General features: G+C 42.8%; 1 protein-coding gene across 1 annotated transcript in view; it reads left to right on the plus strand.

The window, feature by feature from the left end:
• pgk1 (phosphoglycerate kinase 1) overlaps positions 1 to 12020 on the plus strand; it is a 30071-nt gene extending 18051 nt beyond the window's left edge. Inside the window, exons 9-11 of the mRNA XM_085999901.1 lie at positions 7053 to 7230; positions 10674 to 10772; positions 11640 to 12020. Of these exons, the coding sequence (XP_085856027.1) occupies positions 7053 to 7230; positions 10674 to 10772; positions 11640 to 11680 (318 nt within the window). The 3' untranslated portion in view covers positions 11681 to 12020. The remainder of the gene's footprint in view (positions 1 to 7052; positions 7231 to 10673; positions 10773 to 11639) is intronic.
• The last annotated feature ends 3990 nt before the right edge of the window (positions 12021 to 16010 follow it).

Genomic DNA, 16010 nt, shown 5'->3' on the forward strand with positions numbered 1-16010 from the left:
TTTAGTGATGTTGGTTGTGACTTTTATGCTTATCGAAGCTAGGGATGTCAAGGGAATGGAACACTTTCCCATTTAAAAAAATAAAAAATAAAAAAATAAAAATAAAAAAAATTTGTTTATGGGATCTGGGCATCGCTGGCAAGGCCAGCATTTATTGCCCATCCCTAATTGCCCTTGAGAAGGTAGTGGCGAGCCACCTTCTTGAACCGCTGTAATCCGTGTGGTGATGGTACTCCCACAATGCTGTTAGGTAGGGAGTTCCAGGATTTTGACCCAGCGATGATGAAGGATTGGCGATATATATTTAAGTCAGGATGGTGTGTGACTTGGAGGGGAACTTGGAGGTGGTGGTGGTGTCCCCATGCGCCTGCTGCCCTTGTCCTTCTAGGTGGAAGAGTTCGCGGGTTTGGGAGGTGCTGCTGAAGAAGCCTTGGCGAGTTGCTGCAGTGCATCTTGTAGATGGTACACACTGCAGCCACGGTACGCCAGTGGTGGAAGGAGTGGATGTTTAAGGTGGTGGATGGGGTGCTAATCAAGCGGGCTGCTTTGTCCTGGATGGTGTCGAGCTTCTTGAGTGTTGTTGGAGCTGCACTCATCCAGGCAAGTGGAGAGTATTCCATCACACTACTTACTTGTGCCTTGTAGATGGTAGAAAGACTTTGGAGAGTCAGGAGGTGAGACACTCGCCGCAGAATACCTAGCCTCTGACCTGCTCTTGTTGCCACAGTATTTATGTAGTTGGTCCAGTTAAGTTTCTGGTCAATGGTGACCCCCCAGGATGTTGATGGTGGGGGATTTGGCGATGGTAATGCCGTTGAATGTCATGGGGCGGTGGTTAGACTCTCGCTTGTTGGAGATAGTCATTGCCTGGCACTTCTGTGACGCGAATGTTACCTGCCACTTTATGCTCATCGAGGCTAGGGATGTCAAGGGAATGGAACACTTTCCCATTTTTGGGCACCAATAGTCAACATTAAGCACTCCTGGGTTGTGCACATTATAGCCAGCTGCAGAGTAAAGCGTCCTCTTCTCTAGCCCAATAATGGGCTTTAGATCCAACCTGAAAGTACTAACGCTACACCAGTGTGATATTTTCATCCCTTACACCTGTTCACGATGGTCTTTGCACATTTTAGTTCCAAATTAGAAGCCGTTTGTAATGTGGACCTGCACCTACACATAACTGGATTGAAAACACTTAAGTTCACTTCATGTCTGACTCTTGCAGTTAGTGGAAAAAGGAGACTTTATCCCATCAGCTTTTTCTGGACATGAAACCAGGTCTAGGGTGAGATGATGGTGCATTATCAAACCAGTGCTCTGGAAAATAAAAATCAGTTTTCAAGAGAAATTTCAAGTAAAGCTCGAAAAATCCATTGTGGACCATGTTGATGCTTACATGTAGATTATGGGTAATGAAAAAGATCAACTGTTGGAAATACACAGCATTTTCTGTTTATTTCAGATTTCCAACATTTGCAGTTTTTTGGATGTAGGCTATGGATGTGCAGGTTGTGAATTATTTTAGTGTATTTTACTCTTGCACTGAAATATAAGAGCCATTCTTTCATTTTTGACTTGCTTGCTTGACAATTGCAGAGAAACACATACAGGTATTGGTTTTACAGCAAAGATGAGTAAACTATTGCCCCACATATTGTGGTTTTAGGTATTTGAATGCTTGTGATCACTTCTGTGACCGTACCAATCTTCTATTCGAGTCCACTCTTACTTTTAAGCTGTTTAATTCAAATTATCTAAATTCAAATTTTTTAGCACTACATTTCCACTTTGCTGCATTATTTACATTGTTGAATTTAAATTATTAGTCAACTCAAATTTTTTAATCCAAAAATGACTGAATTATTAGAAGTAGGCTGTAAATTTTGCAGCACTTCTCAGTATTTTATAATAATGGTACTAAGTCAAGGATACAGAACTAAAAATAAACGAGCCCCAAAATACCAGCCAAAATAATGGTGTGTTGCTAGGGTTGCAAAATTCCGGGAATTTTTAAAAGAGGAAACTTTACATGAGAATTTTTGGGAATTGAGTTTTTTTGCACACTGATGGTTTTTGTCTCTGACCCTTATTATCTTTGTCATCAAAATAGACATACTGTTCCATACAAATAAAAACAGGCTTTCAAAACATTATTTGGGTTATAATTTTGAACTTTATTGAACCCCCACAAAAAAGACCCATCTAAAATAAAATAAAAAGAGCGTCAGCTTATTTAGCCTGTAATTTGTCCTTATTTTGTCCCTTTGAGTCTTCTACTCGTGAGTCTTCTCCTGATTCTCTGGCTCTGACGTGTCCATTTCCTCCTCTGTGTCACTGTCTAGCTGTGTGGTGGACACTTCTGTATCTGGCTCAATAAGTTGTAGGTTCGCCCGGATAGCCACCAGTTTCTCCACTCTCTTGTTACCTGTTGCGCACCTTTGTATGCGTATTCCCAAAAAGTGACCAGTTTCGTTCAGCGGCCGCTGATGAAGGTGGGATTTGGAGTATCACCGATGCAATGGGTAACAGGGCCTCAGATGCACAAAGTCCCTTCCACCAGGTATGTGCACTGATATGCTTGCATGATTCCCATATCCCGTCCCCATTCCAAAGACCTTGCTTGGTAGAGAACTTTGCCAGACTTCCCAGAACTTTGCCCACGTCCAGATTGAGGTGGAGTGAGAGGGTAGAAATCACACTAAGGGCTGTTGATCTGTTCTCCAGAAAGTATTGGTCTCCCAACATGCTTTGGGTCCAGCATGTATGCTGCAGCATGAATCGGCTTGACACAAAAGTCTTGACGCGTCTGTATGAATTGAACAATTGCCTTCTCCTCTGCTTTGAGCAGCAGGGATGTGGGTAGGACAATGCTGATTTGTTCTTTGAAATCAGCAAAAAGCCTGAGAACATCTGACAAGACAGCATCATCTCCTTCAATCTGAGCAATTGCAGATGCTACTGGTGAGAGTAGTTTACGGCTGCTAACCACTCTCTCCCAAAACACATCATCCAGCAGTATTTTCTTGATGGTGGTTTCCATATCCCCAGACTGGCATATTGCCATTTCTTGCAGCGACTCCTTACCCTCCAGAAGGCTGTTGTACATAATGACAATGCCACCCCATCTAGTGTTGCTGGGCAGCTTCAGTGTGGTGTTCTTGTCGTTTGCTTGGAGTTGTAGGTTGCTGCAACTACCTGTTTTCACCTGACATACTTAACAACTTGCTTGGCTCTCTTGTACAGTGTTTCCATGGGTTTGAGAACCCATGATGTCCTTGAGGAGCAGGTTGAGCCCATGAGCTGCGCACCCAATAGACGTAATATGAAGGTAGGCCTCCTCCACTTGAGCCCAAGCAGCCTTCATATTCGCAGCATTGTCAGTAACTACTGCAAAGACCTTTTGTGATCCAAGATTGTTGATGACCGCTTTCAGCTCATCAGTAATGTATGTGCCTGTGTGTCTTGTCCTTCGTGTCTGTGCTCTTGAAGAACACTGGGAGAGGAGTGGAGACGATGTAGTTTATGATGCCCTTCCCTCGTACATTTGACCACCCATCTGAGATAACTGCAACACAGTCTGCCATCTCTTATCGTTTCTTTGAGCTTTCCTTGGACTCTGTTATACTCAGCCTCCAGCAAATAAGTAGACAAAGCATGTCTGGTGGGAGGACAGTATGCAGGGTGAATAACATTGAAAAATCTCTTCCAGTACACATTGTCTGTGAGCATGAGGGGTGAGCCTGTCGCATATGCAGCTCGAGCAAGGCACTCATCTGCATTCTTCTGGCTATGGTTATCCATTATATCAAAGAACCTTCCAAGTGGGCCAGGAGTTGCTGATGATAAGGAGCCTGATGCTGAATGTGACCCATCATCTTCTTGAATGGAAGTAGAGGAACTCTGGGCTGACTGCTGTGAGCTTTGAGTGAAGTTGTTGCATTTGGATAAATGCTGCTGCATCTTTGTGGCCTTCTTTACATATGGCCTTGTACAGTGTTTGCACATGTACACAGTCTTTCCATCTTTAATGCCTGGGGTAAAATGCTTCCACACATCCGACGGTAAACGTGGCATTGTTCTGTGCAGAGAAATAAAGGGCATTCGTCTCTGTGTTGAACTGCGGTCGATCAGCACGATTGCAACAAGGTGAGTAAATTTTTCCTGATGCTCCATGTGATGGAAGCATGACCTGTGCATGCACGACGCTACATCACCAATAGAGGGAGCTAATCGCTCATCCACTCATCCAACCAATCAGGACACCTTTGTTCACAGTCACACACAAAACTTGTAATTATTAAAACAAGCCAAGTAAGAAGATAAACATATATTGATTAAGAAATTCCTTAATAATTAAGATTCCATCTCTTAGTAATTTTGAGAGGACCTGTTTTTGGGGGGGGGGGGGAAAGAATTATGCTAGCATGTGCTTTTTTGGGCAAAATTCCCAAGCTAAACTTCCCGTGGAAAATTTCAGGAAATTTACTGGAAACTTTCCACCCCTTTGCAACCCTATGTGTTGCACCTCATAATCTATTCTAAACATGACTTGTTTTTAATAACTTTGGCAACTTCCTTTTCAATCCTTGGAGAAGCAACTTAAAGGTTAATTGCTGAGAATGTTCTTATTTCTCAACATTTGTGGGGGTTCTCTGTGTATGTATTTCTCAAGTAGTGAATCAGTTTACTTTGCATAGGCCTTCTGTATATTCAGATACCAAAGGGTAGTCAGTCTTGAAGTTTCACCCTTATTTTTAAATGGTTTAAAAGAGTTGCAAAAAACCTAAAATAAACTATATTTTGTACATGTATGAATAGAGTAGGAGCACTTGAGGACCTGATGTATTTGGTGTCTAGTGTTGTCTACCTGTATTGCTGTGATATTAATAGATTGGGAAGGGGTGCACAATTACACTGCAGTGGTATCCACCATGTTAAATTTTCTACCATTGTAATATCGATAAAACCTCAAGTTTTTGAAACCTACTAAGTGATGATCAGCCAAATGGGGAAACATATTAGGAACAACTAAAGCGTTTGTTTCAGCTTAATGATGTGTAAAATAATTTGAATGTACAAGTAAAAGGGGGAAAAGTATGTGAAATTAAAGCTTTCAAAGGCTTATGTATAATCAGCCCAGTTGGAACTTTTGAAGTTTTATGCTTGGCAGTTTTGACAAACAGTTCGATTCTGTCTCACCATGACCTCTGGGTGCCTTTATTTTGCAACTTTAGTGTCTCGGCAAAGTGATGACTGGCTTCCAGCAGTGATAAAGTTACAGAATAACTCTGGTGTAGGGTCCTGATCTGACTGCAGTGAGACAGTATGAAACTGTCTGGATCAGGCAATTGTACACAGCTTGTGATTAATGCTGCTTGCAGTGTAGCTACAGTGTGGTATTAAACCTTGGTTTTCAAATGCTCAGATCATCTGTTGGACCTCTTGAGTACTTAAATGTTTAGAGAGTGTGGATGCCACAGATGCTCTCAACATCTAAACTTTGAATGGGGGTGGAACCATGCCCGCACGCGTGTGCATGCGTGCGTGCGTCTCCTGTAAGCAGGTGCAGAGATGGGGGAGGGGTGTTAGGAGGGGAGGAAGGAATTGAAAGAACATACTGTACTTTTGTAAGAGGCAGGAAAGATAAAATGTTGCAAATGGGAATGGCAAACATCATACAGCATGAAAATATGGGGGCAGGGATTATTGGCCCAGAAATTAGGTTCGGGGGCTTGCCGCGCGTGCAAGCCCCCGATGTGCACTCACCCGGCGCGCCGACATCTGAAGCCTGGGCCTGCTTGGAATTCCTGTCACTGGCCCGGTTCAGATGTCGGCGCGCTGTGCTTACCTGATCCAGCGGCGTAGTTAGTTCGATGTGCCGGCTGGGATCAGGTGAGCACTGTGCAGCCAATCAGGGGAGGGGAAACTTCATTCATGAATTTGATAGTAAGAACTGTCAAACTCATGAAAAGTACGGGCGCCCAAAAGACTAGTTTAACTTTAAATAAAATTTAAAAAAACATCCCAATAATTAAATAAACTATAAATAACTTTTAAAAACTATTTTAAACAATTAATTAAAATTTTGAAAAAAATAATTTTTTTTAAAATCGGGTCTAAAACTACACTTACCTTACTGTAAAGTCCTTAAAAACAATAAAGCTGTGGAAAAAAGTTATAATTTTAAGTAATAGACCACTTACCTTAAAGAATGAAGTCCTTGCGTCTCCTTTTTACATTTGTAAAAAGGAGAGGCCCTTACACACGCGCAAACCTGTGGGGGGGGAAAAAGGAATTTCAGCGCGCACGCGCAGACTCCTGCGTGCACGCGTTCGTCCTCTGAACCCCTTGGTTCAGAGGACAGGAAATGCCGGTTTTCCGCGCATGCGCTGTGCATGCTGAAAACCGGCACTTCCATCGGGCCCACGCGTTGGGCCCGGAATTACTGGGCCAATATCTGAAATTGTTTAACTCGATGTTGAGTCCGGAAGGCTGTAAAGTGCCTAATCGAAAGATGAGGTGCTGTTCCTCAAGCTTACATGGAACAATGTAATAGGCCGAGGACAGAGAGATCAGAGTGGGAGTGAAGCAGAGAATTAAAGTGACGGGCGACCGGAAGCTCAGGGTCACCCTTACGGACTGAACGGAGGTGTTCCGCAAAGCGGTCGCCCCATCTGCATAGTTGTGTAGAGGATAAAAGTGCAAACATTTGCTCTTCTGTGTCTTTCTTTAAAATAAATGATTATTTTTAACAGGAATGTAATACTAAGAGTGAATGAGCTGGGGGATGGTACTTGTTGGTGTTTGAATTATGTTGTGTAACTTAAATGGTGTCAATATGTGGCCTTTATATAGTCCATATCTCTGCCACGTTGACTATTCCAAGCAGTAAGATAGAGCAGGACAAATATGATTTGTATCTCTTTTTGATCTGGAGCTATGAAACAAGTGTGTTGATATCTTACCACTCCTTACAAGTAGTGAAATATAGCAATTTTTTTCAGCAAACCTGGGTTTTGATGTATTTTAAATTATTTTTTCCTAATCAGGGTCTAGACTGTGGTCCTGAGAGTGTTAAGAAGTTTGTTGCTGCTGTGGGCAGGGCCAAGCTGATTGTGTGGAATGGTCCAGTCGGTGTGTTTGAGTGGGACAAGTTCGCCAATGGCACCAAGGCGGTTATGGACAAGGTCGTGGAAGTTACCCAGAAAGGTTCCATCTCTATTATTGGTAAGTATGAAGTGTAGAACTGGAAAGGTGGTTTAAGCCTGATGAGAAAAGAAATTGTACCATTTCATAGCCTTCATGGGCTGAAATGGGGCTGTGCTGGTACTAAACTATTCATATAGATAGATTTTACCATTTTGTATTCAGATTTTCATGTAATGCAGTTCAAAATTTGTACAATTTAAAAGTATAACTTTCTGGTGGAGTTGGACAGGTTAATACATTTGTGAAGTCTGTTACAATTGAGAGTAAATTACTGAGTTTAGTACCGAGTGCATGGAGGCTCTTCCAAAATACTTTGCACTGATTAATATGAACCTGTGCCTACCTCACCACAACCCATCTGCTACTGAAACTCTTATCTGTTCCTTTTTCATCTCCATGCTTGATCATTCCAATGATATGCTGGATAGCTTCTGATCCTCCCATGCTCTGTAAACTTCAGCTCATCGAAAATTCTGCTTCCCATATCCTATCCTGCATCCAAGCCCGCTCACCCATCACCCCTGTGTTCACTGACCTACATTGGCTCCTGGTCCTCTTCCCTCCCCAATGCGCCAATTTAAAATTCTCATGCTCAAGCTTATATTTCTTTAGTACACAGGTTATTACACAAAATTAGGGCTCATGGTGGTAATATACTAGCATGGATTGAGGATTGGTTAACAGACAGAAAACAGAGTGCAGGAATAAATGGGTCATTTTTGGGCTGGCAAGCTATAACTAGTTGGGGTATCGCAAGGATCAGTGCTTGGGCCTCAGCTGTTTACAATCTATATCAATGATTTGGATGAGGGGACCGAGTGTAATGAATCCAAGTTTGTTGATGATACAAAGGTAGATGAGAAAGTGAGCTGTGAGGAGGATGCAAAGGGTTATAGACCGATTCGGTGAGTAGGCAAGAACATGGCAGATGGAGTATAATGTAGAGAAATGTGAAGTTATCCCCTTTGGTAGGAAAATAGAAAAGCAGAATATTCAATAAAAAGAAAAACTGGCATTTATATAGCGCCTTTCACGTCCAACGGACATCTCAAATGGTGAGAGATTGGGAAATGTTGGTATTCAGAGGGACCTGAGAATTCTTCTACACGAATCACAGCAAGGTACAGCAAGCAATTAGGAAAGCAAATAGTATGTTGGCCTTTATTACAAAAGGATTGGGCTTGTACTCGCTGGAGTTTAGAAGAATGAGAGGGGATCTCATTGAAACTTATAAAATTCTGATGGGACTGGACAGACTAGATGCAGGAAGGGTGTTCCCAATGGTTGGGGAGTCCGGAACCAGGGGTCACAGTCTAACTAAGGATAAGGGGTAGGCCATTTAGGACAGGAGGAATTTCTTCACCCAGAGAGTGGTGAACCTGTGGAATTCTCTACCACAGAAGGCAGTAGAGGCCAATTCATTAAATATATTCAAGAAGGAGTTGGATATATTTCTCAAGGCTAAAGGGATCAAGGGGTATGGGGAGAAAGCAGGGACCGGGTACTGAATTGGGATGATCAGCCATGATCACATTGAATGGCCTACTCCTACTCCTATCTTCTCTGTTTCTATGAAGTAATTCTTCTTAAATGTGCTTCATGATTTAATAAATTATTTTCAAAATGGCTTTCAAATAAAATCATGAGTCAACCTGGGTGCAAAGTGTATTTTTATTTCCCTGAGTTTTGGAGAGAGGGTTACAGTGCAAAGCATCATTTTTTTTAATAGCCTTCAATGACAAGAAATGGTGCTAGGGATGGGGAATACTTTGTACAGCCCAGGTGGTAAAATTGGTAAATGATTAACACAGCTGGCCTGCTCCTGCCCTCATGCAACATCCACATACGTGTACTTCCACAGGGGTCATTGGGAACAATCAAGACTGGATCTGTGGATGATTTGTTTTTATCCCCATCTCCCAGGCCAGGGACCCCAAGGCCAATTGTTACAATCCTATTACTGTGTCTGAGATCAGTTAACTCTGTATAAACATTCAGTCTTCCTGGCTGAGCTATTTGCTGGGTAAACTCACCTGAGCCATCAGGGGATCTTGTCTGCAGTTGTTCTAAAGAAATTCTGCAGTCAGGATTCCAATTTGATGGTACTGATCAGTATTTTGATTCACAGAAGACCGCAAACAAATGAATCTGCTTCATTTATATTATTTCAGAGCAGTTCTGAAGGCGCGGTCTTTATGAAGGATGTATCTTGTGTTACACTCAGCCAAATAACGCCTACAGCCTGCTCCCAAACTTTGACGAATGCCACTCAGCCAGGCTGCTTGAGGTCAAGTAGAAGTGTCTCTGAACAACTTCCAGCTTGCCTGGAAGCACATAACTTCTGTGTATATGCCCACATCTTCTGTGCCTTATTCTGGCTCAGAGGAGACCAGGGAGATGCTGTCTGAGGAATTACAGGTGTCATTTCCAAAATACCACTAGATGTGAAGGCTGTTTTTTTTAAAGTTTCAAATAAGTTAATTAAAAATGGTGGTGTCCTTGTGTGCCAACACCCATTTTCTGAGTCTGCAAGCTAGTTAGCTTTTTCATTTTAAGAGAACGTGTACAGCATTGTTAAATAGAAATTGCTGTTACATTTTTAATAGTTTGTAATTCTAATGGCATAACTATAATGAATATTTCTTGTGTTGTGATTTATATTTTTCTTTTTTTTGCCAATTACAAGAGTTGACAATTCAACTCTCTTCAGAAGTTGCAAACAGAGGCTTTGGTTGGAGTCTGCCACGAGGCTCTCAAATGAGGCTAGGGCCTGGAAATGCTGGGTCTCGGCCTTGAACTGGAGTATCTGGAATGGTCTCTTGGGGGTGAAACCTCTGCCCTCCCCAAACATGGTCATCAGTGTAAATGGGACAGGACCAAGGGCAGCGACTCGCTGCATCTGTAATTCCACCTTTCTCAGCTCCCACAGAGACCCAACGTAGGGTTGGCAGAGACCTGTATCTGAATAAACCGCACACCAATTTTATATTTAAATTGAATGACTTGGTTACTTCTTCGAGTGAACTGCCAGGAGACCAAACTGACTGGTTATGGCAGCAATGTATTGAGCTGGGACATAATTTCTGTGAATGAAGCTGGTTTTTAACCACAAATATACCATGACAGAATTGAAGAGGCCAATATCAAGCTAAATATTAGACAAAATGCTTCCTTTTTTCATTTTTTATCTCTAAAACATAAAATTATTCTAAACACTTTTTCTATCTTGAATTACCTTGGTCTTTGACTTCGTACTTAACATCTGAAATGAAAGATAGGAAGAATGTATTAAAAGACATTCCAGATTATAGAATTACTAAATATATATTTTTACATTTGTGTATCTTCAGTGTTGGAAAAACAAAATGCCACTAAGTGTTCAGTGCCACACTTCAATAAGCTTTAGTAGCTCAGAGCTATCGCTAGTCTCTTCTGTTTTCAAACCTTTTTTGACTTTTTAGGTGGTGGAGACACAGCCACTTGCTGTGCCAAGTGGAACACTGAAGACAAAGTCAGCCATGTTAGCACTGGAGGTGGAGCCAGTTTGGAACTGCTTGAAGGTGAATTGTAGTTTTTGATGTCTTCTGTTTTGAGTTTTGTTTAACAATTGATGAAAACTAAAAAGTTCTCTTCTTAACACATTATTGCGTATTCAGTGTAGTAGGTAAGCATTATGAATGCTGGCTCAGAAGTTTTATTGTGACTATCCATTTGTTTAACATTTCCTTTTGATATAGCCTTGTATTCTTACAATTTAAAACTATTGATAAGCAGAGCTGATTTTAACTTTAATAATTTAAAAAAATGCAACTAATTATTCTGGTATCACCATGCTGAGTACTGTTTGCAACAGTGAGGATGGGCTCACCTCTCAATTAAGGACTTGAATTGGTCATTGCAAAAGCAGACCAGTGAGACTCCCTTTTTTTTCCCTTCCTCATGGTGAAATGCTTGGCCTCTGCTCAATGCCACACCAAGCAGACGAAAATTAATCAGCCACAAAAAATAAGCAGAATTATTGTGTTGCGTTTTTTGGCTGCCAATCCTTGTAGTTAAAAACTCGCACAAGTCTCCGAAACTTACCTTGATCCTGAAATCCCCTCGTAACTACCTGATGGGCTCGTCAAACAGACCTTTTAAAATGCAAAAATTCAACATGAACTGTTTTATGTCAGAGTTCCATGTAACAGCTGCAAATCTGCTGCAGTATTTTGTGAATTCTAATCTATACTGGGCATGTTGAGATTCAGTTCATAAATATGTTTGAATAGCTTTACTAAGCTGGGGCAAGTGGAGATCAGAATTCTTTCTTAACAAATGAAACGTAATGCTAGATCTTGAGCACAGCAAATTTTAAAATATACTCCTGGCAACCTTCCTGACTCTCTCTTTCCCCCCACCCCCATCCCTTTGTTTTTCATTTATAGGTAAAGTTCTCCCAGGAGTTGATGCTCTCAGCAACATCTAAGGACAAAAGAATGATTTGAGTTCTCCAGCACACACGTCTCCAGAGTTTCACTGCTGTGCTTTAGAGCATTCGAAAAGTAATTGTCTCAATACTGTAGATCTCTGTATATGATGAGTTTGATGTCTACTTATCTATATATATATATTGTCCTAAAATATTTTGTTTAGTATTGTCCAAATCCTGTGTAATCCATTGTCTGCCATAATGTTGAAGCAGCTCTCCAAGGAATTGAGGTCTTTAATGAACTGTAGCGCACGGATGTCACAAAGTAAGTTTACGGTTTTCAGTTTTACTGGAGATGGCCTGTAATGAATGCTGAATAAATAAACGTGCACAAGCACTGGGTTCTTTTATTCAGAAATGGAGATTGGGTAAAGTGGACAGCAAAATCCTGATTTACAATTAACTTCTTCGGACATCTGAACAGAGCTTGCTTTTATACAAGTACATATGAAAAAATGACGGAGGTAGATGCATCCAGCCGTAATGTCTAGTGCATCACAATACATATACTCCCCACCCGGAGCCATGTAATCTCCTGGGAGAAGCAGAAAAAAACACATTAAAAACCGAGGCCAATTTGGGGGGAGAACTCCTCTCCAATCCCCTTAGGCGATCAAAACTAGTCCAGTAGCCCATCCTGGCCCTGATTAATGTTACGAGCTGATTGCTGCCCCAATCAGCAACACATCCAGCTGTCGCTTGTAGCGATTTGGCGAATCACCCCATACCCTATGAGCTGGCAACTTGTTCTGCTGATCCACTATTCTCTGGGGAAAAGAAGAGCCTCCAAACATCTAAACTAGTTCTACCCTTGTATAACTTGTAATAATGACCCCTGGTCCTCCCTAACATTCAGTTTTAACTTTTTTTAAATTCATTTATGGGATCTTGGTGTCGCTGACAAGGCCAGCATTTATTGCCCTCGAGAAGGTAGTGGTGAGCCGCTTTCTTGAACCGTTGCAGTCCGTGTGGTGAAGGTACTCCTACAGTGCTGTTAGGTAGGAAGTTCCAGGATTTTGACCCAGCGACTATGAAGGATCGGCGATATACTTCTAAGTCAGGATGGTGTGTAACTTGGAGGTGGTGGTGTTCCCATGCGCCTGCTGCCCTTGTCCTTCTAGGTGGAAGAGGTCACGGGTTTGGGAAGTGCTGCCGAAGAAGCCTTGGCGAGTTGCTGCAGTGCATCTTTTAAATGGTACACACTGCAGCCATAGTACGCCGATGGTGGAGGGAGTGAATGTTTAAGGTGGTGAATGGGGTGCCAATCAAGCGGCTGCTTTGTCCTGGATGGTGTCGAGCTTCTTGAATGTTGTTGAAGCTGCACTCATCCAGGCAAGTGGAGAGTATTCCATCACATTCTTTACTTGTGCCTTGTAGATGGTGGAAAGGCTTTGGGGAGTCAGGTGAGACACTCGCTGCAGAATACCTAGCCTCTGACGACCACTTGTTGCCACAGTATTTATGTGGCTGGTCCAGTAAAGTTTCTGGTCAATGGTGACCCCCAGAATGTTGATGGTGGAGATTCGGCGATGCTAATGCCATTGAATGTCAAGGGGGCGGTGGTTAGACTCTCGCTTGTTGGAGATAGTCATTGCCTGGCACGTCTGTGGCGTGAATGTTACCTGCCACTTAAAAGCCCAAGCCGGAATGTCGTTCAGGTCTTGTTGCATGCGGGCATGAACTGCTTCATTATTTGTGGAGTTGTGAATGGCGCTGAACACTGTGCAGTCATCAGCGAATATCCCCATTTCTGACCTTATATTGGAGGGAAGGTCATTGATGAAGCAGCTGAAGATGGTTGAGCCTAGGACACAATTGATCTACACAAACATTATCTAGTCCCTTCATCTTACAAACCTTGATGAAATCACCCTTAAGCCTACGCTTCTCTAAATTATAGAGATCCAGCTCTTTGAGCACATCTGGGTATGCTTTAAAGTGGGAAGTAAGCTTGCGGCCCTCTTCTGCACCCTTGCTAAAGCTTCTACCACCCACTATGTGAGGCGAACAAAACTCAACATAGTATTTCAACTGAGGCCGAATCGAGGTATTGCACAAGGACAACAGGATGTGCTTTGTTGTATAGTGAATTGCACCTTAATCGCTTTAGCTATAGCTTCAGGCCATTGGTCATGAACCTTTAGCGATGGATGTATTAAAATCCCCAGTTATCTTTCACCACTGGCTGTAGTTCTTTACTCTGAAAGGTGCATGTATGTCCAGCATTTGACCTGCCCACATGCATAACACTGCACTTTTCTAAGTTAAATGTCATTTGCCAGTGATGCGACCCAATCCCCCAGCGCATCTAGATCTGCTTGTACTTCACAAGCACTTCAGGTCCAGACAACATCCTGGCTGTGGTGCTGAAGATATGCACTACAGAACGAGCTGCGCCACCAGCTAAGCTGTTCCAGTACTTCTACGACACTGGCATCTACCCGACTGTAAAATTTCCAAGGTATGTCCTCACCAAAAAAAACTGACAAATCCAACCCGGCCAACTTATGGCCCTATTGACCTACTCCAAATCATCAGCAAAGTAATTGAGTCAGCAACAGTGCTATCAAGTGACACTTACCAATAACCACCTATTCATACTCAGTTTGGGTTGTGCCAGAACCACACTGCTCTAACGTGGGAACAAGACCTGAGTTCCAGATGCCCTTGACATCAAGTCAGCATTGACTGAGTGTGGCACCAATGAACCCAATAAAACTGAAGCCAATAGTGATCAGGGGAAAACTCCAGTGGTTGGAGTCATACCTCGCACAAAGGAAGATGGTTATGGTTGTTGGAGGCCAGTTATCTTACCCCAGGACATTGCCGCAGGAGTGCCTTAGGGCAGTATCCTAGCCCCAATTATCTTCAGCTGATTCATCAATTACTGTTCTTTCATCATAAGGTCAGAAGTGGGGCTGTTCACTGATAATTGCACAGTATTCAGCTCCATTTACAGTTCCTCAGATAATGAAGCAGTTTGTGCTGGCATGCAGCAAGACCTGGCCAACATCCAGCTTGAGCTGCTAAGTAACATTTATCCCCCACAAGTGGCAGGCAATGACCATCTCCCCATGACATTCAATGGCATTACCATCGCTGAGTCCCCCACCATCAACATCCTGTGGGTCGGCATTGCCCAGAAACTCAACTGGACTAGCCAGATAAATACCGTGGCTCCTGGAACAGGCCAGAGGCTAGGTATTCTGCAGCGAATGGCTCACATCCTGACCCCATAATGCCTATCCACCACCTACAAAGTACAAGTCAGGAATGTGATGGAATGCTCTCAAATTGCTTGGATGGGTGCTCCCGCAATAACACTCTAGAGGCTCGCCATCATCAAGGACCGAGCAGTCCACTTGATCACTTTACCGCTAGCCTAAACATCTATTCCCCCCCCCCATCACCAGCATACCATGGCTGCAGTATGTACCATTGACAGGATGCACTGCAACAACATGCCAAGGCTTCTTCGGCAATACCTCCCAAACTTGCTACTTCCACCACCTAGAAGGACAAGGGTAGCAGGTGCACAGGAACAACATCACCTCCAAGTTCCTCTCCAAGTCACACCATCCTCACTTGGGACATACACTGCTGTACCTTCATCGCTGGGTCAAAATCCTAGAATGCTCTATCTAACTGCATTGTGGGAGTACCTTCACCACACACAGTGCAGCAGTTCATGCAGAAGGCCCACCATCACCTTCCCTGGCCAACTAGGGATGAGCAATAAATGCTGGCCCGAGAATAATAAAAAAAAGCTATCTTTTCAACTTGAACTATAAATAGTACAAGGGTAGTAAGAGGAGGGGGGGTGGGTGGGGCTGATTAGGGATCAAAAGGAGACCTATGCATGGAGGCAGAGGGTATGGCTGAGGTACTAAACGAGTACTTTGCATCTGTCTTCACTAAGGAAGAGGATGCTGTCATAGACATAGTAATGGAGGAGGTAGTGGAGATACTTGATAGGATAAAAATTGATAAAGAGGAGGTATTAGAAAGGCTGGCTGTACTTAAAGTAGATAAGTCACCAGAAGCAGATGGGATGCATCCTCGGATGCTGAGGGAATTGAGGGAGGAAATCGTGGAGGTACTGGCCATAATATTCCAATCCTCCTTAGATATGGGGGTGGTGCCAGAAGAATGAATTGCAAATGTTACACCAATCAGAGACAAAATTAACAGTCACTTGGACAAGTATGGATTAATTAAGGAAAGCCAGCACGGATTTGTTAAAGGCAAATCATGCTTAACTAATTTGATTGAGTTCTTTGATGAGGTAACAGAGTGAGTTGATGAGGGTAATGCAGTTGATGTAGTG

The sequence above is a fragment of the Somniosus microcephalus genome, chromosome 1 (genome assembly GCF_052327205.1).
Source record: "Somniosus microcephalus isolate GS21.2 chromosome 1, FLI_Smic_1.0, whole genome shotgun sequence".
Lineage (NCBI taxonomy): Eukaryota > Metazoa > Chordata > Chondrichthyes > Squaliformes > Somniosidae > Somniosus > Somniosus microcephalus.